Source organism: Hippichthys cyanospilos, chromosome 2 (assembly GCF_059441005.1).
Source record: "Hippichthys cyanospilos isolate Australia breed blue-spotted pipefish chromosome 2, RoL_Hcya_1.0, whole genome shotgun sequence".
Classification (NCBI taxonomy): domain Eukaryota; kingdom Metazoa; phylum Chordata; class Actinopteri; order Syngnathiformes; family Syngnathidae; genus Hippichthys; species Hippichthys cyanospilos.
The window spans coordinates 14,023,529-14,049,908 of NC_142370.1; the positions used below are offsets into that span (position 1 = coordinate 14,023,529).

At 38.8% G+C, this 26,380-nt stretch overlaps 1 protein-coding gene across 1 annotated transcript in view; it reads right to left on the bottom strand.

Annotated features, from left to right (window-relative positions):
• The window catches only part of dmd (dystrophin), a 151,115-nt gene that overhangs the window by 106,606 nt on the left and 18,129 nt on the right, over positions 1-26,380 (bottom strand). The window contains exons 2-8 of the mRNA XM_088408917.1: positions 9,193-9,254; positions 6,057-6,149; positions 5,876-5,956; positions 5,308-5,400; positions 1,316-1,417; positions 427-497; positions 94-212 (exon numbers count right to left, since the gene is read on the bottom strand). Of these exons, the coding sequence (XP_088265043.1) occupies positions 94-212; positions 427-497; positions 1,316-1,417; positions 5,308-5,400; positions 5,876-5,956; positions 6,057-6,149; positions 9,193-9,254 (621 nt within the window). The remainder of the gene's footprint in view (positions 1-93; positions 213-426; positions 498-1,315; positions 1,418-5,307; positions 5,401-5,875; positions 5,957-6,056; positions 6,150-9,192; positions 9,255-26,380) is intronic.

The window sequence follows — 26,380 nt, forward strand, 5'->3', positions numbered from 1 at the left end:
AATTTTAAGAGTGTATATGTCTAAGTTATTGAGGAAGTCTTTTTTTGAGGAAGTATTGCCAGCTCAAATGCAACGTGTACAATTTTTGGTTACCTTCTGGGTCCAGCAGTCTGTCGATGCCCAAATGTTGCTCTGCCTTACTAAAAGCATGTTCCAGTCTGTCAATCGCCGACACTTTGGCTTCCACAGAGCCCCAATCAAACAGTTCTGGTCTACAGTTGGAAGAGGGAAACAATGAATGAACTATTTTGAAATATTTTGTCCCAGCTTTGGTTAGGAATTCTACTGCGCATGAATAACAAGAAGTATACAGTACTGAGGCATGTAAAAACAACGGCCCATTAAACTTGCAATTAAAAAAAAAACATTGCATTAAAAATAAGTGCCAAGGATCTCTATCAGATGGATTCAGGTGTTCTACAGTACCTGTGGCTGTGGATGAGGGCGTTGAACGCCAGCCCATCATTCCAGCTACTGGAGAAATTGACCACATTGACCTGAGGACATGGACAAAGGAGAATTTAACATTTGTCAGACAAGTTTGCTAAGTTCCCCAAAACAATGGTTGGCCAAGCACTCCAGACACACAGCTATTTGTACATGTACTTTCTGTAGTGAAACTGAGTTCAATCATTTTTTTCATGGGTTTTTCCCTTTTTATTCATGTTTGTGGCAACATGCGCATCTATTCCGCTACATTTCCTAGTTATAATCTAAACCCTCCCATTAACCATCTTTACAACGAAATTGTGTTTGAAGAACTTGTGTTTGCTAACGTAATGCCTAAACCATGAAGTACAAAGTGGAGGAATCGTGTAAGATGTGTTAAGGATACCTGTTGCATTAATGAGAATGAAAATGGTATCTTTGGCCATACCGATTTCTGTGTCTTTGATGCTACTACAACTGTACTATTAACAATTGGGAACATTTACTTCTAATGACTTATGTGACTTTTGAACTTAAATATAGAAAATCTCAGATACATTAAGATTATTCTCTAAGGTGACTTCAAATTTCCACCATAATTATTTTTTATAAATGCGTACTCCTCTACAAGTCAGGAAATAGATACAAGACTGAGATACAAAAATGCAAAAAATGTCCCGTTCTGTGTAAATATTGAATAATATAAATTGATGTCAATATTTCTGCTGAAAAAAAAAACAGATTAGCGGGACGAACTAAACAATAATGACCATCCAGTCAAATTCAAACTCTCAGAATCCAAGTAAAACATTTATCAGCCTTAGCCATCTTCACAGACCCAGGCAGAAGCGATCCTGCTGTAAATGAGCTATTGAATGATTCTGACCTGCGGATACTGGCTTGTGTTCTGACGAACCCAGCTCAGCAGAATCTTCTCACTGTTGGTCTGCTGTAGGCCAGCCATCACCTCCTTCATCACATCCTTCACCTGAAAACGCAAAAACACAATACGTTATGTAATCATATAATATACGTTGTGTGTGTGTGTATATATACATACATACATACATACATACATACATACACACATATATGTGTGTGTATATATATATATATATATATATATATATATATATATATATATATATATATATATATATATATATATGCATAATTACATACAATACAGAATACATTTGAATTCTTCTGAAGTATGGAAATGTATAAGTATTTTTAAATTGTACTGTCACACATGACAGCTATGCAGGTAACAGCTTGTCAACACAAATACAGTTTACCTCTTTATATACTGAAATTTAATTTTGGACACAACTGAGGAGAGCCTGTTGGCGCAGCCCTTGACAACCATTTCAGTTTCTAATGTGGCCCCTCGGAAAAATTAATTGCCCATCCCTGGTATGATCTTTCGACTAATCTTGACTGGAGCTGGATTAGATGGCGGGGGAGGATGCCAGACAGACCTGGCAGGCCCGAGAGCAAAGTGAGGCTGCGATGGGAACGTCTGGCGGAGTTTCTCATCGAGTTTTGAACTACACACCTCCAACAGTATTGCGCATCCATTCTGAGGGGGGCGGGGAACACGGAGTATTTGCTACCTATGTTGCTGAGGCTGCTGATTTAGTGTACCTCATAAAACACCCATGAGTCATGGATATTCCCTATAATTAAAAATGTGCCATTTTAAGTCAAATGATCATATGCTAATACAAATGATGTAAAAAAAAAAAAAAAAAAGTGTTGTTTTGACACATGACTTCAATCACGCATCTCAAAATATTTAAACTTCATATGCATGGGAGGAGCCCGGGCAAAAACCAATGCAAATTGTAGCGCTCTTTCTGGTGTGCACCACTTGGCTACCAAGAGCAACGAGAGACGTACATACACTTATACAGCACTGTATTGAAGAATTCTTCTAGGCTTCTCAAGTATGGCACGGAAATGAGTTTTTCTTTGCATAAAATAAATGATATATGTCAGAGAATTGTCTTGATGTCTGCCTATGGTAAAGGTCAGCGACATTTTTGGCCACATTCCAAATATTTTTCCAACATTTCGATCAGGCAAACACTCTTTGAATTACTTAAACTATCTTCTTCAGGGATGTAACAATGTTAAAAGATTGCAGTCTGTGTCTGTTGCACTGTTGGTGTCACGTGATGATATTAATTGCAATATTATGTGAAAGTTCACATAACTGCAGTTAGGTCCACACTTTGTTTTCCCACTGCTTTTTAGTTTTGTTCAAATATACGGTATGTGCACAATCATACTTCAAACCCCATTGAGAATAATAAGTAATGTGATCATATTTGTGACATTGTTATTCTTGATCATGTTAGAAAGGTTATATTGCCTGCTAAAAGTGATTCCTTTACTTGAATTAGAATTCAAGTGAAAAAAAAATGTCTTCATCTTAAGTTTCATGTGCTGCGACTAGCGACTGACTGACTAACTTAGTAGAATATGATTTCATTAGCAAAATGTACACATTTGTCTGCATTTATTGCAGGGTCAATTTGGACTCAAGATGTTGACATGACTTCCCAATTTTTCAGGGCTCTGGTAACGACCTCAGCTTTCAAATGTCACATTAGCAAACGCAGACAATCAAAGTCATCTGGCATGCCAGATATCATTGGTGGCGGGTCAAATGTCGCCTTCTTGGTTAGTTTTTTCTTTACTTCTAATACAAAATATTGATAATGGCAAAACATAGGTTTATATTTCTGTATGTCATTATTCAAGCAAAATGCAAAGGAAAAAAATAGTGACCATAATCTATGCATGCCCGTATCCATTGTATACATATGTCCGTATGTGTGTGCTTTGGCGCAGCAAGTGACAGATTTGGGTCACTTGTTCAGTGCCTGAGAGAAGTTGTATTTTTCACTGGCCAGAAGTGGATTTCTTTTAAATATCTTTCCACGGGCAAATGTGTATGTGCATTTACAATCATGCTGCAGAAGAGTTGAAAGAGGAAAAAGACAAAACAAAAACAAAAGAACAACAAGACAAGGGCTATTACACACTTCCAGGCTGTATGCCCCGTGACCACACCCCCTTCCTTCCCTCAGCACCCTGAGTGACTAAATCTATTAATAGCGTTTGCAGTCAAGGGTCTGCTTCACACACTCAAATACAATTGGATGCATACACAGATTGTTAGCTATTCCTCACTGAATGTGGTCTAGGAAGAAGAAAAAAATCGGGTGAAGGGGTGCTCATTTGGGAGTAGGTCACTGTATGCATTTACACTTTAATTGGAGAGGTGCTTTGACACAGACAGCTACAGTGTATAGACAGTCACACACTGAACAGACGGAAACTGAATTTGAGGGCAAACACGCGCATGCCAAAGCAACAGGTGGCGCTGTAATTCCTAATTCAAAATTTCACGTTTTTGTACCACGCAACCTCATTAGGATCACACAGTCTATCCAACCGAACAGCAAAACAACAAACACATTTACACCAATAGGCAATGACTTCAAATAGTCGGAGAAAGCCAAAAGCACAAAACATGTCCCTTTATACCAAAGAAATGCGAGTAGCACTCATGAAAATAAACGTAGAAGTTTTTAAGGGGAGAACAAACAACCCTCCCCATACGAAAACAAACAAAAATCACACGGTACTAGTAAATGTTTTATATATCGGAGCTTTCTTGAAAGTAGCATAAAACAGCATGTTTGGTTGTGTTGTTGTGCTGAGAGCTCAGCATGGACCAGCATCCTACAGCTTTCACATGCTGGATTACCAGCATCACATTTTGGATCACCATAAATGCCATGCTGGTCCACCACCCTCACCAGCATCTGAGCAGCAATCAGCATCAACTATTTTACACCAGCAAAGATTCCTTGCTGGCCCATGCTGGATTTTTGTTTTAGGGGGCAAAGACTACAAGCATTGTCGAAAAGAGGCCAGGTTCACACTGCAGCCAGAAGTTATTTATTTATTTATTTTTTACCCTATGTGACCTGTGTCTGATCTTTTAATGGCAGTGTGAAGGACACAGATCCAATTTTCCCGAATGTGATTCAGGCCATGTGGTCCTGAATCCGATGCATGTCTAATCTTTTGCCATGCGACTTCCGTCAGAAAGGCCAGGTTACATTTATGTGACTCGCATTGAACAAACAAGCCACAACCGTCACAATTTGCACTCGCAAAAGGCGAGACCAAGTTGGAAAAACCAAAGTAATAGCGGATTAGGTCGAGACAACTCAATGAAGGTAGAGTGAGGTATCTTTTTTTCTCGTCTCTCTCTCTCTCTCTCTCTCTGTCTCTCTCGCTCTCAGGGCAAGCTGCTTCCTCAGCGACGTTGCTGGCACTGCCCAAACTGCCATGGCCAAAAACCTCACCCTTCCCATCCTCAATTATCTCCTTAAAAGTAACCGATTGAAAATTTTCTGGCTATGGTCAGACAGCCGTTTGAACACACCATTCAGCCACCCACTTCCATAAAAACTAAGGTCAAGCACGCCTGCTATATGTGACAACATGCTGTCCTCAACACGCACGCGGGACAGTTTTGGGCCGTTTAGCGCTCACACACAGGCAACATACATGTCATACAGTACACACAGCTTATTTGACAATGTGAACGACCCCAAGAAAAAAAATCTGAATCGACCATTCACCCTGCATTGTGAACAAGGCTAGGACTAAAGTGACTGCCAAATACAACACTACAACAATTCCATGTTTTTATTTTTTTAATGTACTACAGAACTACGTATTAATAAAACACGGCTACTGCCATACTGGAATAGCTTTCAAAGGTGGACAACCAAGGTTAACACACTAAATACATAAATTATCATTTCTATTCATTAACAAAGACACTCTCACCTGCCAGTGGAGAATGATGCTCCAGATGAGGCCGAGAATGAGTTTATGATTGCCATCAACGATGTCCGTTGCGCCAATGTTCACCAGCTCAACCTACGGAAAGATGAAATGATGACTTGAATCGCACAGCAGATTTAAATAATCATTCAGAGGCACATCAAAATACACGAGTCTTTACTTAACATAACGTACATGCATTTCAAATGTGGGACAAACTGCAGAAAATGATGGCGAGCACATGTAAATGCCAAAAAGGAAAGCCTAAACTGAGATTTGAACGCCCAACCTATTTCCTGTGATTTTACAATCATTAAATTTATAGGAAATAGTAAATTATTTCCAGTTAATCTAAATATTAGAATAGCTACCCTGAAGGCATCACTGCGTCTGATTCAGAAGTTGAAAATTCTGCTTTGACACTCATCAGTGTTGATGTTCATTGAAGCACAGCACAGTTTATTCCGTGCTAAATTGTAGTTTCACACCAATTGTATTTATTTGCACACCCCTGCGTCCAATATAAATATCTAGTACAGAGAGGCCGAGGTAAAAGAATATGGGTACTTACATTATTCCTCTGTAAGATCTGAAGAGCTCGGTTGACATTGTTGAGCGAGTGGACGCGCGAGGTGCCCTTTTCCAACCTCACCTGCAAAAACACACACAGGGATTGTTAACCATCCACACAATAGACACACATTGATATGCAATATTCTCCACATCTTGTTGAGAACAACGTGAAACTGTACCAGTTCATTTCCAACTAGTCCCTGCAGCAGCTCCAACAGGCGTCGCCCATCACACAGGTCTGAGAAGAGATCCTCCACAGGTGGTTTCCCTGTCTGGAACACATATGGAATCCGTAATATTAAGTCGATTAAAGAAATACCATGAAGAAACAACGGGTTGCTGTTTATTTTATGAACGTTCTACACATGCCGGCAAAATAACAATGTTCCATTCCTGTTCTTTGCTGCTTGTCTTGTTCAGAGGAAGCTGGAGCCCGAGCCAGCTGACGATGGGCTGACTATACCGAGAACTGGTCACGAATTCATCACATGGAACGTATAGAGACTTTCACACCATCACAGAGTGAGAATGAAACCCCCTGAAACAGTTAAGTGACTCATCAGTGCTCTCCAGCGGGACTCAATAAAGTCAATAACATAAATGAAAAGCACAGGTGTCACCATGGTGACCCCATCCATGGTGGTTTGTGACATTGATGGACCTGCGCTAGAAAATATGAAAAGCCAAGTCCGACTGTCAAAAAGAGAAAGTGGAAGATGAATGGTAGTGTGTAATTTAGAAATGTGAACTCATTCATTTCTTTTCATGGATGGGAGCAAAAGATGTACCTGATGTTGATCATAATTGAAGGCATGAATCACCTTAGCTATTTGCAACCCTCAGACTCAGAAGTCATTCTCATGCCACCTTATCGAGGATATACAAAGACCTGACTTTTTGTAAGGCAGTGGAGCAGTTTTGATACACAATGACTTCATTTAAGGAGCACCATCCTAATTTTGAGGAGCTTTTTTTGCACGATAATTTCAGGGAACTGAAGCAAGGAATCGATAAATCATGAAAATATGGCAATTAATCCAATAATCTGATAATAAGTAACATTTTGCGTTGCCCTCTTGTGATTGGATTTGTATGGTCTCTTTGCAAAGCAAAATTAAACTATAAAATATGCTCTAATGTCATTTTGTGAACATTTGTTCTATAAGCCTAGAAAATACAAACCCAGTCATCTAATAGGAAAACAGACAAATAACCTTCTGATATATTATCATTATAATATTTGATTATTTTAATACTTTAAAGCTATTTTAATACTTTAAAGCTGATCTACTCAGCTGACATACGCTGAAATATAATGAATTTGGTCCTGATAAACTGTGTAGCCTTAGTGAACGAGACACTTCTTAAATTGCATTTTTGCGGTTCCAAATTGTATACTCCCCACCTAAACATGTGGTGAGAGCCCAGACCTCTTCGAAAAGTTTCCTTGATCAGTCAATTCTGACAAAAATTGTCAGAATTGCAGCATATTCATTGCGAGTGAGGCAATAATTACTGACATGGGAGCGGCAGATTTACCACAAATAGCCCGCTTGTATAAAAAGTAAACTAGCTTGTTTCTAACTTGCTGGCATGGACTAAGTGACACAAAGCTTTCATCAACCCCCTGCTACTGGCACGTCGGAGACATGCAGTTATTAAGATCTCTGATTAATCAAATGTGCATCCCTGATATATGGTGAAAGCCTTCTACAGGATATCACAATTTGTTCAAATGTATACTTTTTCAAAATCCAATTCTGTTGGTCAGTCCACACGCGTGTTACTTTAAAGTTATTCACCAATCTAGAGTGTTTAAAATGTCTTGCCCTTTTTGACAATGCAACATTAACGGTTGAACAAACGTGTTGTTCTAGTCTCCTGAGCAAGCATTGACACCAGCAATATTTTTTGAACTGTGGGAGGAAATTGTAATACCTGGAGAATACCCACAGAGAGCAGATTTTCTAACCTACCTTTTTTTTATGACTGTGGGCTGAAATAAGAGGTAATTGGACTGGCTCAGACTTTCTTCTCGTCTTTTTATGAGCATCTTGACTGGACAAATAAAATTGCAGATTTAACGGTTTATTTCCTCAAGACGACTGCACCCCATGCCTATCAGCATCCTCTGTGACATCTAAGTGTCAGAGAAGAGTTTCCTGCGGGATTCGCCACAGCCGGCTGCATCTTTCCCGGTAAACTGATCTGCTGGCATCTCCTCCATGTGTTAGACTGTGCCACATTCTGGCCACAGCATGGGAATTTGCCAATCGAGAAGTGCTACAATCAGAATACTATTCAAAATTAATCAGATAAAAATCGATTTTACATTGTCAAACAAAAATGTACATGTGAGATGCAAGTATTACTTTTGCCGACTTGGTTGTAGTATTGTAGTGACTGTGAGTAGGATTTTAAAAAGGGGGCTTGAGCAAATGAGCTTGTATGTATAAGAATATGGACTTCACTTGTTCAAAGTGGTGCAAGGGATCAAATTTGATCCATATGGATCAGGCCACACATGGTTTGCAGACTGCAGAATAAAAAATGTGCGCGTTCACGTGAAGGCTGCATGTTCAATCCACATTGCGCATTCGCTAAAGCTTAGTCGGGACAAGCAGAGGAGTAAAGAATCCCACCTGGGTGATCTAAGTCGCACTTGTGGGAGCATTTTGGTAACTAGAGGTTAAAAGAGGGTCCTTGAGTCGTACAAGTGGTGATTTTTACATTTTGTATTTGATGTGCGCTGTTAAAAAAGACATGTCAAGGAAGGCGCAACAATACAATATAACACGCTGCTAAGGTGTTGCAAAAGAGAAAATCCAGATAAAAAAAAAAAAATAAAAATAACACAATGACTAGTGGTCCATAGAATTTGAAGTTGTCCCTAACAGCGGTGGATGCTTTGCAGCGAGTTTGACTCGTCATCGCGATTCCAAATTTTTGTTGTCATTGCATCACAGACGACGACAATGCACCAATATTACTGATTAGGAACGCTAAGAAACCGCCTTTTAATTACACTGTCATTGTATGACTTAGCAGCTAATGTGAATACGTGGAGCATTCAAACGCAGTTGGCCATTTCAAACTCGGAAAAAAAGTCATCGATTCGACGGGAATAACCGCAAATATCGAAACATTGAGGGATTTCTAATCTATAGAAGCTGACAACGAAGGGTGTATGAAACATTTTAGGAATCGTGTATTTTGATTCAAACGCGAGGCTTGTATCCTGGAAGTTTTTGCATTCTTTGCATTGCATTCTTAACATTTATGTGATTAGGGCATTAAAGGGGGACTCTGTCTTACCTTAGATAACTGTGAGTTGACCCATTTTGTGAAAGTCTTCTTCTGCACATCCACCCTTTCATCTAACAATGAGAAGAGCACATTCAAGTATAGAATTATTGTGGGGATCATAACAGGGCAGTTGGAAATACAGTAGATACAAGGGTATCAATGCATAGCATACACACAAAGTTGTGCTCAGCATGACAGGCTTCTCCGATCCTGCTCGGGGTTAATTGCATTTTCATCTCATCAATCATCACACAACTAATGATCATCTTGCCTGTCGGTGTCATCACCGCGGGATTAAACAAATCACGGCTCTCATGAATAGAGTATGCTCTTCTAGACCAGTGCTTCTCAAATAGTGGGCTGGGCCGCCCTGGGGGGGGTGCGAGGCGCTGCCAGGGGGGCGCGGATGACCCCAGGGAAAAGGATTTGTTTTGCCATGTCTAATGTAATTGTGATAAAATAAGGATTGGCATCTTTTTTTTTTCAGGCACTTTGATGCACTTGTGTCTTTTTTTAAGTTGAGACAAAACCTTTAACCTGTATAAATGCTGCAATTAAATCCGACTCGAATAAATACCCCTCATAGACAAATCATAAACAGAAGCAGACATATGCATTACTGGGCCTTGCATCGCCGTAATCGTGTACAACACACGCTATTTTCCAAAACATTTAAACATCAATAAACCCGCATCAGCTATTAAAACTTATCACTATAAATGATACTGTTAAAACTAAAAAATCAAAGGGAATTCAAAACTATTTGTCTACAAAGTTTTAAGTCCACCAAGAGCAGGCAAGAAATGCCGAAGAAATGCCGATATGCTATTGGCCGAACGCCCTCATCTAGCTTGATGGCACCAAAGGTAAATGTTATTTTTCCTTTGTATATTTATGTTATTTATTTAACTGTACAGTAGATTATGTTACTAATTTTTAATATGTGTATAAAGTCGTGATGTTTTTACCTAAGGTTTTTGCACGCAATGCACACATTCACTAATTAACATAGGTTTGGATTGCCCGTCATACGAGCAATTCCAGTTATGAGCCTAGCCGCTGTTAAGTTCGTAACACGGGGGCCCACTGTATATTTAACCACAGATTATATTCTAATTGTCAACATATATAATGGGCGGTGCAGTGGAAGACTGGTTAGCACGTCCAGCTGTGGAGGTCGTGGGCTCAAATCTGGCTTTTCTGTGTGGAGTTTGCCTCATCTCCCCGTGCCTGCGTTGGTATCTCCGGTTTCCTCCCACATTCCCCAAAACATGCATGGTTAAATATACTGGACACTCCAAAATGACCTTAGGCGTGCTTGTGAGTGTGACTGGTTGTTTGCCTATGCGTTCCCTGCGATTGGCTGGCAACAAGTTCTTGTACCATGCCTGCTGCCTGAAGATCCCTAAAGAGAATTTAAAGTTTTGCACTAACATCTTTCAAATGTCTTTAACAACAAGTGCTTTGGGAAAAAGGTTGACTCAAAACGTTCAGGAACCTAGTGTTTGTTTGTGTATGTGTGCGTGCGTGTGAGTATACTGTATACAAATATCGAAATGTTATTGTTGAATGCTTTCAGAACACAGGAGATGGATGCCTAATGTCTGAAACACGACCTGTCGCCACCCTAATAGAGCTCAGCAAAGTGTAAGCAAAAGTCCCATGAGGGCAAACAAGAGATCAGTCTCCTTGGTCTGTGTGGCACCGCTGCAACTGTCGCGTTTGTCACGGGTTGGGCATCAGTTGCCTGGCAACGGTCACGGCTGTAAGCCGCGGATGAAATCATGAGACCAAAATCCAATCAGATGGGATTGTTACTGAGAAATGTGCCAGAGGTGGAAGTGATGGGAGGGAAAAGAGACGGAAAGGTGAAAAGGAAACGTGAATCTGGGTAGAATTATAAGGCAACAATTTGAATACATTTAACCTTAAAATAATATGTTTTGGATTATTGTGAAGTAACAGTTGGTTTTAGGGACACCTGGGGGACACCTTAGGGAAAACCATCAATACAGTGTGACCCAAGCCTAGTTCACAGGTGAGCCCTTGGTTTTAGATTTCTGTTATCTGTGTATACTATGTCAGGACTGCATTGACATTCATTGTGCTCGGTATGAAGCAGGCAGCCAGCACATTTTTCATTTTGTGTTGGCATTACTAACAGTTTGGAGTGTAATTAGTTTTTATAAGATTCATTTACAATATTTGCTTATCTGCTACATCAATGTAGTGACACTAACTACAGATTTATACTCCTCAAAATATCCGATGGTCGACATACTCTGGCCTCTGCATGTGTGCTGATTGTTACAATTAAAGTTTGTGTACCACCTTTTTGTGACAAGAGGAAAAATGTCTTGGCACTGAAATGTAACAACCAGAGGTACAGAGCAGCGACGATATAGCGGTGGCTTGAGGTGTGAGATTAATTTGTTCTGTGGCAGCCCAAAACTCATGTATTAAGTATCGTTTCCTAATTGAAATCAATGAAAATACCCATGTGCACCTTCTGGTGTTATCGCCTTGACCACCAGGGGAGAGTATAATACTGTACAGTCCTACAGACATAAAGAAGAGTTTCACAACTACAGTATGCGACTCAATATTCTGCAGTAATGGTAGCCATTTTTCACAGAGGATAACATTTAAAAGTCTATCTAACTAAATGCGTAACTTCAACTTTTGCGTTGGAACATCTTTCGCAGGAAGGGTTATGACACTGTCTTCTAATAATATATTTAACGATATGTACATGTCCGAGAGGTGTGATAATATAAATATATAAAGTGGATGGGATGGATGGACATGTTTAAGAGATCACATGTAACATACAGTATAGAAACACAACAGAACACACAACAACTATAATGTTACATGTACATCCACTCAAAACTATTTAAGCTGCTTCCCCTACTTCCACCTGTTTCAGATTACACACCTCCTAGGATTAAACTCACTGTCAAATCAGCAGAGACATGTCTCACATAGTGTGAGCTCGAAAGAAGACAACAAAAAAAAAATATGACGCAAGACAATACAAATAATGCATTAATAAACAGGATATGAAGATGGTCGGCCGGGACCCGCCAAAATGTATATATACGAGCCTCCAAACTTCTGCGATAAAATTTTATGAAGTGATGAGACATGATTCTTCACCAAAGTGATGGAAAGGCAGAAGCACTGCGGAGGAAAGGCTCATCTAATGATCTCACACGAGCTTATTTGCGAACCTCAGTGGCGCGTCCAGGCTTGGGCCTCCCTTGCTTTTTCTCTGACCGTCTCACTCGTCTTCATTGATGATAGCAGCATCAAAACGAACACGCAGCACTTACACAGTACGCCGACAGCGAACCTACTCATTGTGTATGTTCTGCAAGAGACGCGATGACGGAACGACTCAAGTTGAAACATGTTCGACTCGAAAGAGATTGTGACAGCGGATCCAGTAGATTTTGGTTTGACAGAATTGTTTCAGAGTGCCAAGAGCTATAGGACAACCAACAAGAAAAGCCTCCATATTACTTCCTGTTCAACAGTTAATTCACAAATTCCAAATATGGGCACGTTTGCACCAAAGCACCATTGCCCAAGCGCACTGGGGATCTGAATTTTATTATAGTATGTGTCAGAATCCGCATCAGTCTAAAACAAAAATATTCACATTGGTTGAGCCCAAGTAATGACACTTTACTGTATAAAACCAGTTCATTTTTTATTTATTTGTACATATATTTATTGACCGAATAGAACCATTTTTATATGTGTTATTTGTGCTTATCTTTGATTTATTTTACCAAAACATTTGAATTTTAATTCAGAACGGGGGCGTTTTGGCCAACTGCAACTAAAGAATGGTATGCCAGTTTAATTCAAAGGGAAAAAGTGAGGAGGTGATTCATCATGTTCTTCCAACTTTCTAAGCTTGCGACCGTTTTGAGTCAATGAGGATGAACAGTGGATTATGATTCAGACGTCTGGTTCAATGATCGAACTTTATGGAATTTGAGAGCAAACCCCATTTTCCAGAGGTGAGTAATAGAAATGAGTCTGAAGTTGAATGAAAGTGTTAACATCTTAAAGGTCTATTTCCAGCCATATATTGGCTGACTCCCCAAATGCAATACCCCCCCCCCAACACTTGCTCTAAGCAGTTTACGTCTTCATAAAATCAGACTTTCCTTTAATTACCTCCTGGGGAAACAAGTGAGGTTATCAGAGAGGAAAGCCTTGAAAGCGTTCTTGTTCCAAAACAGTCCACCCCCTCCCAGGTATCGAAGCAGCAATACTCTGAAGTTTGATGCTAAGGTAACCGTAAAAGAATACTAAATTCATAAAAATCCAGATGTTATAAGTATGCAGGATGCAAAAAATATTACACTATGATGAATGCAGGAACAGGAACGATGCATTAAGCTTGCTCATCACTGGCACCAGTGTGAAAATTCAATTCAGACCCAGATAGCTTTGTCCAGCTAAAAGCTTTAACTTGCTGCAGCTGCAGCTGTAATGGATGTTCATACTCTTCAATCAGATCAAATTCTCGTGTCAAATTTCCCCAGCTATCAAATCTGTTTGTCATCCAGCCCGAGCACTGTGTGTTTCCTCTTTATCCCTGCAAGACTGTTTGAAAATTCTTCAAATAAGGATTAATCATACAGCTATCAGATGTACTGTGTATAAAAGGAAAAATGCTTTGAAAATGACACGTGAAGGTGAAAATGAAATAATTCTATTTTAACCTGCAGAGCTCTATTTTTGTGTTGAGCACAAGCCGAGTATGACGTGTACTCTGAGCACGAGTGAATGTCCGCGAAGCCCCGAAATCCATATTTAAAATAACATTTTTCTTTACCTGGTTTCACTCAGTCTAAAGTCCAATTTTTGCTGTCACCGAATAGTCAGGTGCACAGGGGCACATTTAAAAAAAAAAAAAAATGTCCGCCAGGCTGTCTGCCAAATTCCCAAACACAGTAGACTTGCCTCGTCACAAAAATAAAGATGCAGCAGTTTTTTTATGCAGCGTGCACAAGAAGGTAAATAGGGCCTGTAGAATGCAGATAATCTCCATTCAAACGACTAATTTGTGTTTTTCTCCACTGAACCTCACAATTTTATCTCCTGACTGCCGATGATAAAAACGTGGATGGATTTTCAAAATTACCCGGACAGTAGATTTGTTTGTAGAATTCAGGCATATTGAAGCTTTGAGTAGAGTACATTTGAAATTTCTCTTTAAGAACTGTCTGTTTGTAAACATCTATTCATGTGAAACTTTAGTTATTTGCTATACTGTAGATGTCAAATAAATAGCAGTGGTATGCTGACAAAAAATGAACAGATGAATTGTTTGAATGTATTTTTTTTCTTTTTGAAAATGTAAGTACAGTGCTAATGTTAGGTGTATTGGGCATACAATGATATTGCACAGACCGTTTAGGAATAAATCTTATTTCTTTTTCTTTAATAAACACACTGGGGCCTTGTACAGAATTGTATTCTAATTCTGGTCCTTTTGGAATCACACGGAGAGCTAATTATTTATTTAGGTGGTACTTTGTCTAAAAGGTTTGAGAACAACTGTGCTACGCCATCAGTGAGGAATATACAGCAGTTAAAATGAACATCTATCAAATTTACAGTGATAACAGTAATCATTTCAAACGAGGCTAAAGCAATCTCTGTAGCTATAGGTTGTAAGCATAACGTTTTAGCTGAGGTTTTTTTTGTCTTGATATATTGTAACTGCGCTCACAGATCTTGTCGTGCTACTATATCTTTTGAAAAGTGCGACCTTAGCTTCAGGCTACATGTTTTATTTATCTGCAACTGTTTTTGAATCAACTCTAGGGGTTCACTAGACAATGTGATTTACAGTATCTGCATGTTTTAAAGACATCCCATACTTTATAGTATATGATTACAGGGCTCCTAGAGTCGCGCTTATATTCTGCAAACTGTACATTCTACTTCTACGACTCCCGTAGAAGTAGTAATATTTCAAATCTAATGAGAATAGAAATAATAAAATAGCAATTGCAGTGCATAAGGACGCTGACTGGTTAGAGCCCCGATAATCTCGGCAATGTCCTGAAACTGCAAGACACAACCATAGTCAGGCAGAATAAAAATTTTTTAAAAAAAGCCGGAAATAGTGCCTAAAAGCGTGTGGTAGGCCGGACACCTGATTCTAAGGACAAGCTGACCCTCCTTTCACAAAAAGAGCAATTTGCTTTCTGATTTTCACTTCTCTCTGCTCGAATTGGCTCGAGGGATCAACGAGGATTTGCGGAGGGCTGGCGCTCAACAAAAAGATGAGCTCCCCTCTCTCAGCGGCACATTGCCAGGGTGCCCTTTTACCCTAAAGGTGAGAAATTAGCACAGTTGTTTAAGCTTCCTTGCCACATTTTAATGTGCAATTTCATTTCAACATGTTAAATTGAACTTCACAAGCATGCTAAAAATAGACGTCAGAGAAAGAGATGATCTCGGAGACTGCATGTGTTGAAATTTGCTTTTAACCTTTATCCTCTACGGTGTGAGTGGTCATTGAATGCATCATGCGTCAACTGCCAAATGTGACTATTGTATTTGTTTTCATTTTTCACCCTTTTTGCAAAACCTTTTCAAAATATCTTCAAAGTTTTTTCTTAAAGTCCTTAAATGAAAACAAGTGTAATGAAACCCCGCTTTCACTCAATGCGTACGCGCTTCCTGCATCTAACTACCATGCATTGGCACAGGAGAAAGACTAGTTCAATCCCCTTTTCGTAACCACTTCAAAATAAAAGCATGCCAAGGCGATCGTGTCCTTTTAATGTTTAGTACTGTAAAGTGTATTTTGAGTTTGACCTCCTCAATGCATTGGTAGTGTGTTTTATTGTTCGGCGGAGCATTCTGCAGTTTGCACTTCTGACCCAACAAGGCAAAAATCAGCCAAAAGAAAATGTCAACCCTATGCCGTTCTAATCTTGTAAAATGTAATATTAGGAAGTCTCCTCCCCCCAATGTCAGTCAAAACGAACGTGAATGCTGAAAGGAGACTAAAAGAGTCGTATTCAACACAGGGAGACTGCAGTGTGGTTTTGAGCTTCCCAAATGATTGGGTCATTAGGTCATTGCGTTGCCCTCAGCTGACAGATTCGACCTCGACAATTTCTTCCTACTAATTCCTGACTTGGTTGCTAAACATGTTCAACCCATTTTTGGCAGTGCTCTACTCAACATGATCAATAAATCTTTATTCACAAGCAATGTACCACTGTCATATAAACTGTCATTTTTGAAAAAAAGTTGATGTTGAGCCAAATGTCTAAGGAAATTAATTAGTAAGTACAAATAAATGTTCAATGTTACTTTTCTGGCCAAGATTTTAAAGAAAGTGATTGCAAGGTACAGGAATTTTTGTGAAGAAGTCATTTCAATCAGGGTTTACAAGGCATCAAAGTAAAGCAAAATAACTAGAAAAACACTTCTGACTTCCTTGCTGCTTTATACTTAGGTCAGTTTTTTTTTTTTTTTTAACACAAACGCTGATCATATCCGAATAATTACTCTTCAAAAAGTAATTCATTCTAAAAATATTCTCGAGCTGCAGCCTTTTATATGTAATTCGTTGCAGACACCAAAACAGATGAGCTACGAGGCATTTTTGTCAAACTGAAGCTCTTTCATCACTACAAATGTAGAAAATAATCATGAGAAACTCATTTGGGTAGATGCCAAGGTTTTGGCTAATATCAACAAAGCAGTCAGTAATCATACTAAACATCTTAAAATTTTGCAAAACAATCAGTTTACCATCAGGCTAAAGCTGAAGGTTTCCTATGCTAATTTGGTACTCATTTACTGTAGCTCAAATTCGGGTGCGAATCCTCAAGGATTTTCCATCAACAATCGCCTGAAATTTCAATGTAGCAACAGTTGCTATGCAGATGTTCATGACCTTAATTCTGGCCTTTGCCTGGTCTATTGATGTTCATTTGAGTAGCAAAATGGAAAATAATCACAGATATAAACCAACATGCGGTGGCAGCCCCGCTAAATTTCCTTGTTTCCTTGGCACCAAGATGCCACCAGATAGCGCTAAAGCTATACCGCTACTGCGTTTTCTTTTGCCTGAGCATATATTACAGTATATAGTAGAATATATATTAAAAACAAACAAACATCTACCCAAAAGCTAATTCACAATACCGAACTATTAATATTTTGAGATTCACGCAGCAGCTTTCGGGGCATGCTAGGGCCTTGCAGCAATGAAATAACTTATTGAAAACAAGGTGAGTCGTAGAACTGGAACTCGTTATTCCTGAGTGTTTACTACTCTGCAGAACAAATACAATTAAATACAAACATCTGGTGGTCTTCACGTGCAATTACAATTTGAAGAAAATAGAAATTCACACACACATTCTATGGCACAAAGTCATAAAAGGATATATTAAAGGATTACTTATCTCCTCATAAATTCCCCAATAACATGCATGCCAACACTTTGATTAGGATGGACGATTTTGTTCAATTACACAAATGCAGCATAAGCTGTATGATTTAAAAAAAAAAAAAAAGGTCTTATTGCAAAATTGGCACAGAAAAAAAGATGAATCAATTAAAATGATAACTATATTATGACTATGTTGAAAAAACAAGCCTATGCCATCCACACAAAATTTGGTTTGATGGATGAGTGAACCGGTGCAGCCGTTTCCCCAGCCATCTGTACTAATTTCTCAGTTGTGCTGAACCCTCTATTTTTTTCCCTCAAATATATACTAACATTGTCAAAATCACCATATGACATAATTTGTTAAGAGTAAAAGTTTTGTCAGCTTGCCATGCTATCTCCAGTTTATCCTAATTAAGTGAAAATCAACAACTTTTGTGAGAAAAAATAAATATATATATATATATATATATATATATATATATATATATATATATATATATATATATATATATATATATATATATATATATATATATATATATATATATATATATATATATATATATATGTGATACACGAGTGGATTCACACTTTCTGTGGCCCAATTTAGCCGGTGATTTTGTCCATTCCTGATGTTCGGTTCCTTCACAAATGGTAAAAATTCCAAATGTTGCAAAATAAAAATAACGTGCAAACCATATAACGTGATTTTCTTCCATTTTGGCAAACTTAAAAAAAGTTCACTTGTCAAACTTGGCAATTGAAAATAAAGCAGCAGAAATACACAGAAAATGGGACAAAAGTGGCATTTGTTGATGGCCTCCTTGGAAATAGAGCAAGCTCCATCAACAACTAGAAAATGTGCAATTCCTGAAGAAATTGCGTGTGAAGGCGAAAACGCTGCAGGGAGAGCCGTTGAATGGTGGAATGATTTATAATATTTGAATGGCTTGTATCTGTGAAGTAGTCTGAATATTACAAGGTTGGAAGGGTTTGAAAAGGCCAAATAATGTACTGTAGAAGACAAGGGAAAAACTGAAAAAAGTGGAAATCTGGGAAAATTTTGAATTGAGGGAAGAGGAAAATGGATACACCCTTGGAATATTGGAAAATGTTGGAATGTATGAATTACTGGAATGATGGGAATGATCCCTTAGGCAAGATGAATGAGTTAAATAGTGAAAATATAAAATGTGAAAGCTATAAATATGAAATGTAAAATCACCCAATGTTAATTCAATGGGATTTTTGGCATGGAAAAGAGGGAATTGTGGGAAATCTGTAAATATTTGGAATGAGAAAATGGAAGCAGTCGTCGCACGATTAATTGGATTAATATGAAATTGGAACGGTGTTACTGTAATCACTTCAACTGGGAATGAGATGAAACGCGTCACACAACGGGCGGAATAAAGAAGAGGAATAACAGACAAAGGTTTTCGCCTTCACACAAATATAGACGTACAATATAAAGTTACAAGAAGCCATCTAAATAAAGCAAAGAGACAAATATGAACGATGACACTTTCAATGGATTCCCAAATTTACGTGACATCTTGGCCTGTTCTTCCTCACTATATAGCACAGAACAAAAACACATTTGCAGCAAAAAAAAACAAAAAACAACTAATAAAAGTCTAAGTGGATAATTGTCAGGTATATATCCGCATACGGACGAGGGCTGATGTGGATTTATTTTTTGCATGACCTCATCCTTTTTTAGATTTACACTGCCATGCTTCCTGTTCAAATGTGGAGGAGAAAAAAAAAACCCAAGTGCAACGGTGTCACTTGAACCATGTTGAATAAATCCGAGCCAAATGCCATGCCATCTTCAATATGTTCACTTCATTTCAGAGACATGCTGCTGCCCAGAGGGAAGCTGGGAAGCGAGGCTGTTATGCAGGGGAGGAGAAGCTAATGATATTGAGTGTCCAAAGTATTTATTGTGTGAGAGAGATGAGCCATCACACTTGAATTATTTCATATTTGTATATGCCAGGTTTCTGCAGGGTCAACAACATGCGAACGACACAGTCTGGGACGAGCAGTGGAAACATGATGGGCTCTTTACACACAATCTACCGGGTTGCCAAATTAAAACGTTTAAAAAAAAAAAAAAAAAAAAACGCGTTAGAATTTTACATGACACATATCATGCAGCTCTTGCCCCAAGCTACCACAACGTGGTCTTTGTAAATCTTCCTCAAAAGCATAAAATAGAACATTTAAGAAAGTACAGTGAGTCGCTGTCTCAGATATCGCGTTCTCAGTACTTCGTGGGTTTTTTCAGGAAAAATTAAAAACATTTCAAAATAAAAAAATCATTTAAAAAATGTGCAAAAATGGAAAAAAAATGAAAAAAGCAAACAAGTACATTATACACTACTGTATTCATCAAATACCTAAGTAATATTAGTTAATTATGTTAAGAATTCTTCAAGCGTTAGAATTCGTGACGTTTTTTTATTTTATTTTACTTTTAATTTGTCGGGTGGTGTTGTATTTCCGTTTCCTATTTTACGTTCCCTGTGCGTCATCCGGCGCGTTACGGTGACGTAGTGAATGACAACGTAAGCTCATATTTATAGTTTAATATCATTTATGTTGATAACGCACGCTACAGCCTATGTTTAGTAAGCGATGAGTGTTTATTCTGTTTATGTGTTTGTTTGTGTAGACTCTACACACTGGAGTTTGACACCTATGGTGTAGAGTCTACACCATAGGTGTCAAACTCCAGTCCTCGAGGGCCGGCATCCCGCGTGTTTTCCGGTTTTCTTTCCCCAACACACCTGATTCAAATAAGTAGTTCGACACCTGTGGTGTAGAGGTTGCACTTTATAGTTAGTAGTTGTCGTTAGTTGTTGCTAACCCGCCAATGTCGGCTAAAAATACAGTAAATTCATAGATTAAAGTTCGGCAAGCGTTTATGTGTTAGTTGACTGACTTTAAGATTGTGCTTGATTTATTATTCAACAGATACACCATACATGAGCCAAAATAAATGTGAAGTTCAACGTGATGACTTGCGTACTCTTTCACCGGACAAACTAAGTAATATTTGTTATTTAATGAATATACAATAATGTTAATAAGGATAATGTAATGTTAAATAATAGGAGAAAGGAAATAAACTACGCAGAAAATACAAAAATAAAATGTTTATGGTTACTGCAGCTATATTGGGGCGTATATAGAAATCTAGGAACTGATACCCTACTTCGCGGGGGGTTGACAGCCCCCATTAACCGCGAAGTAGGAGAGATCACTTTATATGCCTCCTTTACGTCCAGGGATGTGAAGGTATAGGTCAATATTATTCCTAACGACCAATTAATCAACCGATTATAATGATGTTCCATCATGTCACCTAACCATTTACAGCAGTCCACAAGTAACACTGTTGTCATCATTTACTGCACAAAAATGCAGCAATGATTTGGTGAAGCTGTGCAACGAATTGACCTGGATGTCATGCGTAACCTGAGTCAGTTGGATTCATTTTGGTCGTTATTTACTTCAATCCTCAAGAAGTGAAGTTGGTAGGTTTACATATCATTGTTTAATGAAATCCAGTTTGAAATTATTTTGCATAGATGCTGTAATCTGATTTGCAGCATTATGTTTATGCCACTCTGGTTCGGCAGACGTTTGTGTAGTCGTAGTGAAAAAGCTTACGTGCTTGCGAGTCAAATTTCTTGGTAAGTTAAGAAGTCTCGTTGAAGTAGACTAATGACCCATCGTTTATTAAATGTCATGGTTCTTTTCTTTTAGCAAAAGCCTAACCTAACATGTATTTACGTTGATATTGTTTATTGTAGGAAAAGATGGATTCAATAGAAGAGTATCTTGAAAATAATCATAATAGATCGCAATTGCAATACTAAGGGAAATAAAGTGCAACTACATTTCCTCCCCCAAATCATTCAATCGGATTACCACTTCTAATTTTTTAAAGCAGAAATTGAGCATGTATGTTTAAGCGTCTCTACAGCCTTTCTGCTTCGGATCCAAAAATAATCATGAAAAAATTGGCAGGGTAAATGAAGTGCAGCTAAAGTTAGGTTTAAAAATCGGTGTTTACTCGTTATGAACACACCATTGTCATGTGCAACGCTAAAAATGGATAGTCAAAGAATTGACAATATTTGCGACTTTACGACCCTAAGCCGAGAGTCTCTTGATCCCCAAACTGTCTTGAATGTCCCATTTCTTTTTCTTTTTAAATGATGATAAAATGTAGCGTCAGTTTGTGTACTTGGAGGGTCAAGAGACACAATCCGTCGTCATGGCAGAAAACAATTGTAAATCGTTGTTCTTGGTTGAGGTTATCAAAATTGTTTCTGCGTATTACAAACAGTAAAAATAGCAAGTAAGTCAGATGGAGAATGGGCTAGACAGATGATTATCCCAAAGCAAATTGGTCCATTACAATGAGTGCTAAAACTCAAAGGAGAGGAAATGAAGATCGGGCCCATCAAAACGGGAAAACAGGGAGGTGCCTGCATTTGTGAAATGACACATAATCACGGACTGTAACGGGCAGGCGGTGGCCAACAAGGCCAGATAAGACATCAAAGATATGCGGTATGGATGGATTTTTGTTCCCTTTCTGTAACTAAGCTGCGACGAGGCGACGTCCAGGCCCAGGCCGATAAAAACGTAGGAAATAGATACTTAGCAGCTCATTTATGCTAGACACAGCTATAATGGAGCCCGAGCCACCGGATAACACTGGCCACAGGTGCCGTATCCCATTATCAATGTTATTAGTTGTTTGTTAGAGCCCTGAATTGGCGATTGAACGTGATTTCGGAACATCGGTGTGTTGCTTGCATCGGGAGTCAAGACCAACGTTTGCAGTTGCAACTAGTCAAGATGTTACACGCTGCCGGAAACAACTTCAAAATGTAACCATCGCAAAGGATTTGTGTTCATGTATTATTTTGTAAAGTAAGGTTTAGTTTGAAGTTGTGTTCAACGTGATTCATTGTCATCCGGAGCATGAACAATTTTTTCTTTGATTGAAATTTTTTTTCTGACATGTACACTAAAATGTTTGTATCTGGGGCAGAATAAAAAAGAAAAAAAATGCCCAGAGCATTTTTGAACCAAGGTACTCAAAGCACCAAGATTTGTTTAATCACTTGCATACATTATGAAAAATTCACTTTTTAAAATTTCATTTTAATCATCAAGCATGGAATGAAACTACCAATTTTTTTTGTAGGTGTTATTTTCCCAAAATATGTCAGAAAAAGAACATTGAGGCAATTGTAGAATGGATGGCGAGGGGTGGGACATCTCCAGTTTAGGAGGTTAGCTCAGTGTCCAAATATTTACAATAAAACTGTCGTAAAAGTCTTGCGATTTGATGCTGGAAAGGTTATAAAAGGTAGTAAATTGCCAAGACTGAGTAGTCCACCTCTGTTGTCATGGTCACAAGAAGTATCCCCATCAAAACTGACACATTGCAATCGTGAAACCTGAATGATAATGTTACAGATCTCGAAAGGATCTTGAGCTACAAAATGCTATATAGATTTCATGAATAATTATTGGCAGTCAAACACCCCTCAAAAGTAGGCGTAGTTACCAACCACTTGCTCGAGATATCAAAATTGGACGCAGTCTTTGTTTTGCATGCTGGTTTTGAGTCCGGCAAAAGCGAATGGAAAATAAATCAAAGTCATGAGGTAGGACGAGAGCTACATGCTGAGCAGAGCGGGAAAAAATGTGCACACTTGTGACCTTCAAACCTGGATTTTTCATATGACGTCTTATCTGTTATTGTATTAATGAGACCTGCTTTCAGTACAATGGGCCTCACACAGGAAGGGGTGTTGCCTAATCAGTTACTTTTATTTTAGATGCTGAGGTTCTCATGTATCATTATGCTAAACAGAGAGCATCTTTCTTTCTAATATTTATTTGATGTTGACACTTTGGCATGACTTTTTTTTTTTTTTTTTGCCAGTGTCATAGCCTGCCTCACATCATAATCAATCAAGTCTGGCCCCTCAACGCTGCCACAGATTAGATTCTTCAATGCAGTGTTTCCTAACCAGGGATACATAAACACATTGAAGGGTTTATGTGGAAACTCATCAAAGCTCAAATGACTAATGAAAAAAAAAAAACCTCTGTATTCTGTGGCTCTGAAAAATATTCTTGTTTTTCTGCCTGTTTAAAGGGGACTAATTTAAATGTGCTGCAATTTTTGTGGTGAAAGATCTACAAATTATTTAAAGCAAAGGCAGGTGCATTCTTTACTTTTGACATTCCATTTACTAAAATGAAGGATGGAAGCGTTGTTATTTGATTAGGCCGTGTGACTAGATTGATCGGTTGATTTGCAATGAAAGGGGAAGTCAACCCAAAGATTTTCTTTCCACTGTGTCGCCCACTAGTCTAAGCACGTCATTCTAATGGACAATTGCATTAGCGGAATATGAATTAGGCGGCAGAATCCACACGTTTTTAGTCATCTCGGGACGCGGCCATTTTGACACTTGCTGGCGAATGAAAATGGCAACACAGTTGTCCAGGGATGAGGTAACAACCACTCGCGGCTCAGCTTGAGAATGTCACATTCTCTTTTTGAGGCCGAAATGCTTCTAAATGGACGATGTTGCCCTTTTATTATGAACAACTTCATGCTGGACTTTGTCTTGGTTAGCCATTTTGCTTTGACACTATAAACAAAATATGCCAAATATGTAATGTCGCTAGCATTGGTGGGGAAAACATTGAGAACAAAAACCGAGAAGAAATGGCTCATTATAATTTATTCACCAAAGGAGACGGAGATAGCCGGCTCCTGAATGCCCACGACTCTATTGATGCAAAGCTGCAAAGAAAATGGATGTATAGATGTTTCTTCTATTTTTGAGTGTAATACTAAGCAGTAGAGGTCCAGGGGCTCTCTTGAGATACATGGGGGGGGGGAAAAAAAATCACTGAATTAAATGTCATAGATCAACTTAAATCAACTTCAAACCTCTTCCCCTTGCCAAAACACACCACACCATCCATCACTTTGCTCTCTTTATATGGTTTAAATTTTTCAAATGCAAATATTGAAATGACTAAATTCAACCTTATCGCACTCAAAAAACTTTTAACGGCTCTGCTGTTTGAATACCCACCACCCCAAGATATTGTTGTATGACAATCTTGGAAAAAGAAAAGCTAAGTCAAGTCTCTATCGAATGCAGCATGGAATTTTCATTGGAGGTGGGGTAGCGCATGGGACTCAAATTGACAAAAATGAGGCAACAGTTTGCAACAAGCCCATCCACGACCAAGGCTGTCGTTTTCTACGGTGAAAGTGATGCTTTCCTGCTGGAAGCTTAATCATGTCACAAGAAATGAGAAAAGGAGCTCATGAGTGTTTGATGTTGGTGGCTAAGTAGACAGTGAAGGCCCACCAGCATTCACACTGGCTATGAAGGGAGCGAAATGGGAGCAGACTGACCATTGTTCGATTACTGTCTGAGACACACGCACACACCGGAGCAGCCCTATAAAGTAAACATTATGACATGGGCTGTAAAAATTTATTTTTCCACCTTGGCTCACTTCCCCCATCATCTTCACATACCTGAAAGTGTCCAGCCCCCTAAAGCAACTATATGTAGAATGATTACCATAAAATGGCTAAGACATAAGCGCATAACAATAGGATCTCTGACTTTATACCCAATTTTAATGCTGGATAAAAAGCCTGGTCATAAAGTGTTTGCCCGCTATATATTAATCGGCACTCCCCAAGTTGGCTGTTCAGTTGCCTACAGACGCCGCAAGATGGTGTTAGAACACCTGTCTTTTTCAACTAAAGCCTAAAATTCAATTAAATGAAGCTCCTCCTCTTATCCCAACATAGCTACTAGGCACCAAGATACCACAAAAAAGCATTGAAGCAATATTTTTTAAATCAGACATAGCTTCAGCCTCAACACAAAAATATCAAATAGCATGGTTGACAGATAGTGGTTTTCTGTTACTATAAAACTAAATGTATGTCACCGGCTCTGGAAAAAGGGTCATCATGTACCAAAAAAAGAATATTGTCTTATTTATGTGTTCTAATTCTCCACTTAATTCCCTATAAAATGATATAAAATACACGGAGGCACCTCAAAAAAAAAAAAAGTTCATTTGAAGGGCAATTATTTGTAGAAGAGAAAAGATGAGTCTACTCTTTCTTTTGGTAGCTTTGGCGCTTGTCACAATATTGTGTAGGTCTTGAAAGACCAGTCCAAATGCTGGGGAACTCTGCTTCGAAAACGACCAGCGGTAAATGAGTTAATTGCAATGACAAAAGACAGGCAAATGCAGGCGGAAGACATGCCGATAAATAAAGACATGCTGTTAGTGTGGTGGTGAACCAAATTAGGACAGGGACATTCAAATGCGCCCCCCCTCCCACACACCTCTTGCTGCCCCATGAGCTGCAATCACCCCACAAAGAAGGCGTGACTCGTGAGCTCTCTCTAGTCCCAAACACCTACTGTGCCAAAATGTGACAAAGACGTGGGATAAGTTGAGCAAAAAGAAACTAAAATAGACATATCGCTGGAGGGGGCCGGTTAAGTGAAGATTATGCATGGAGGGTAGAAAAGGAGGGGTGAGAAAACAGAGATTACGTGCGGACTTGTCTAAAAGAGGATCATGACGGACTTGAGTGGAGCTGAGCTGAGCCAGCGTGGCAAATCCCAGCATGCACCTGTGGCCCGAGTCGCC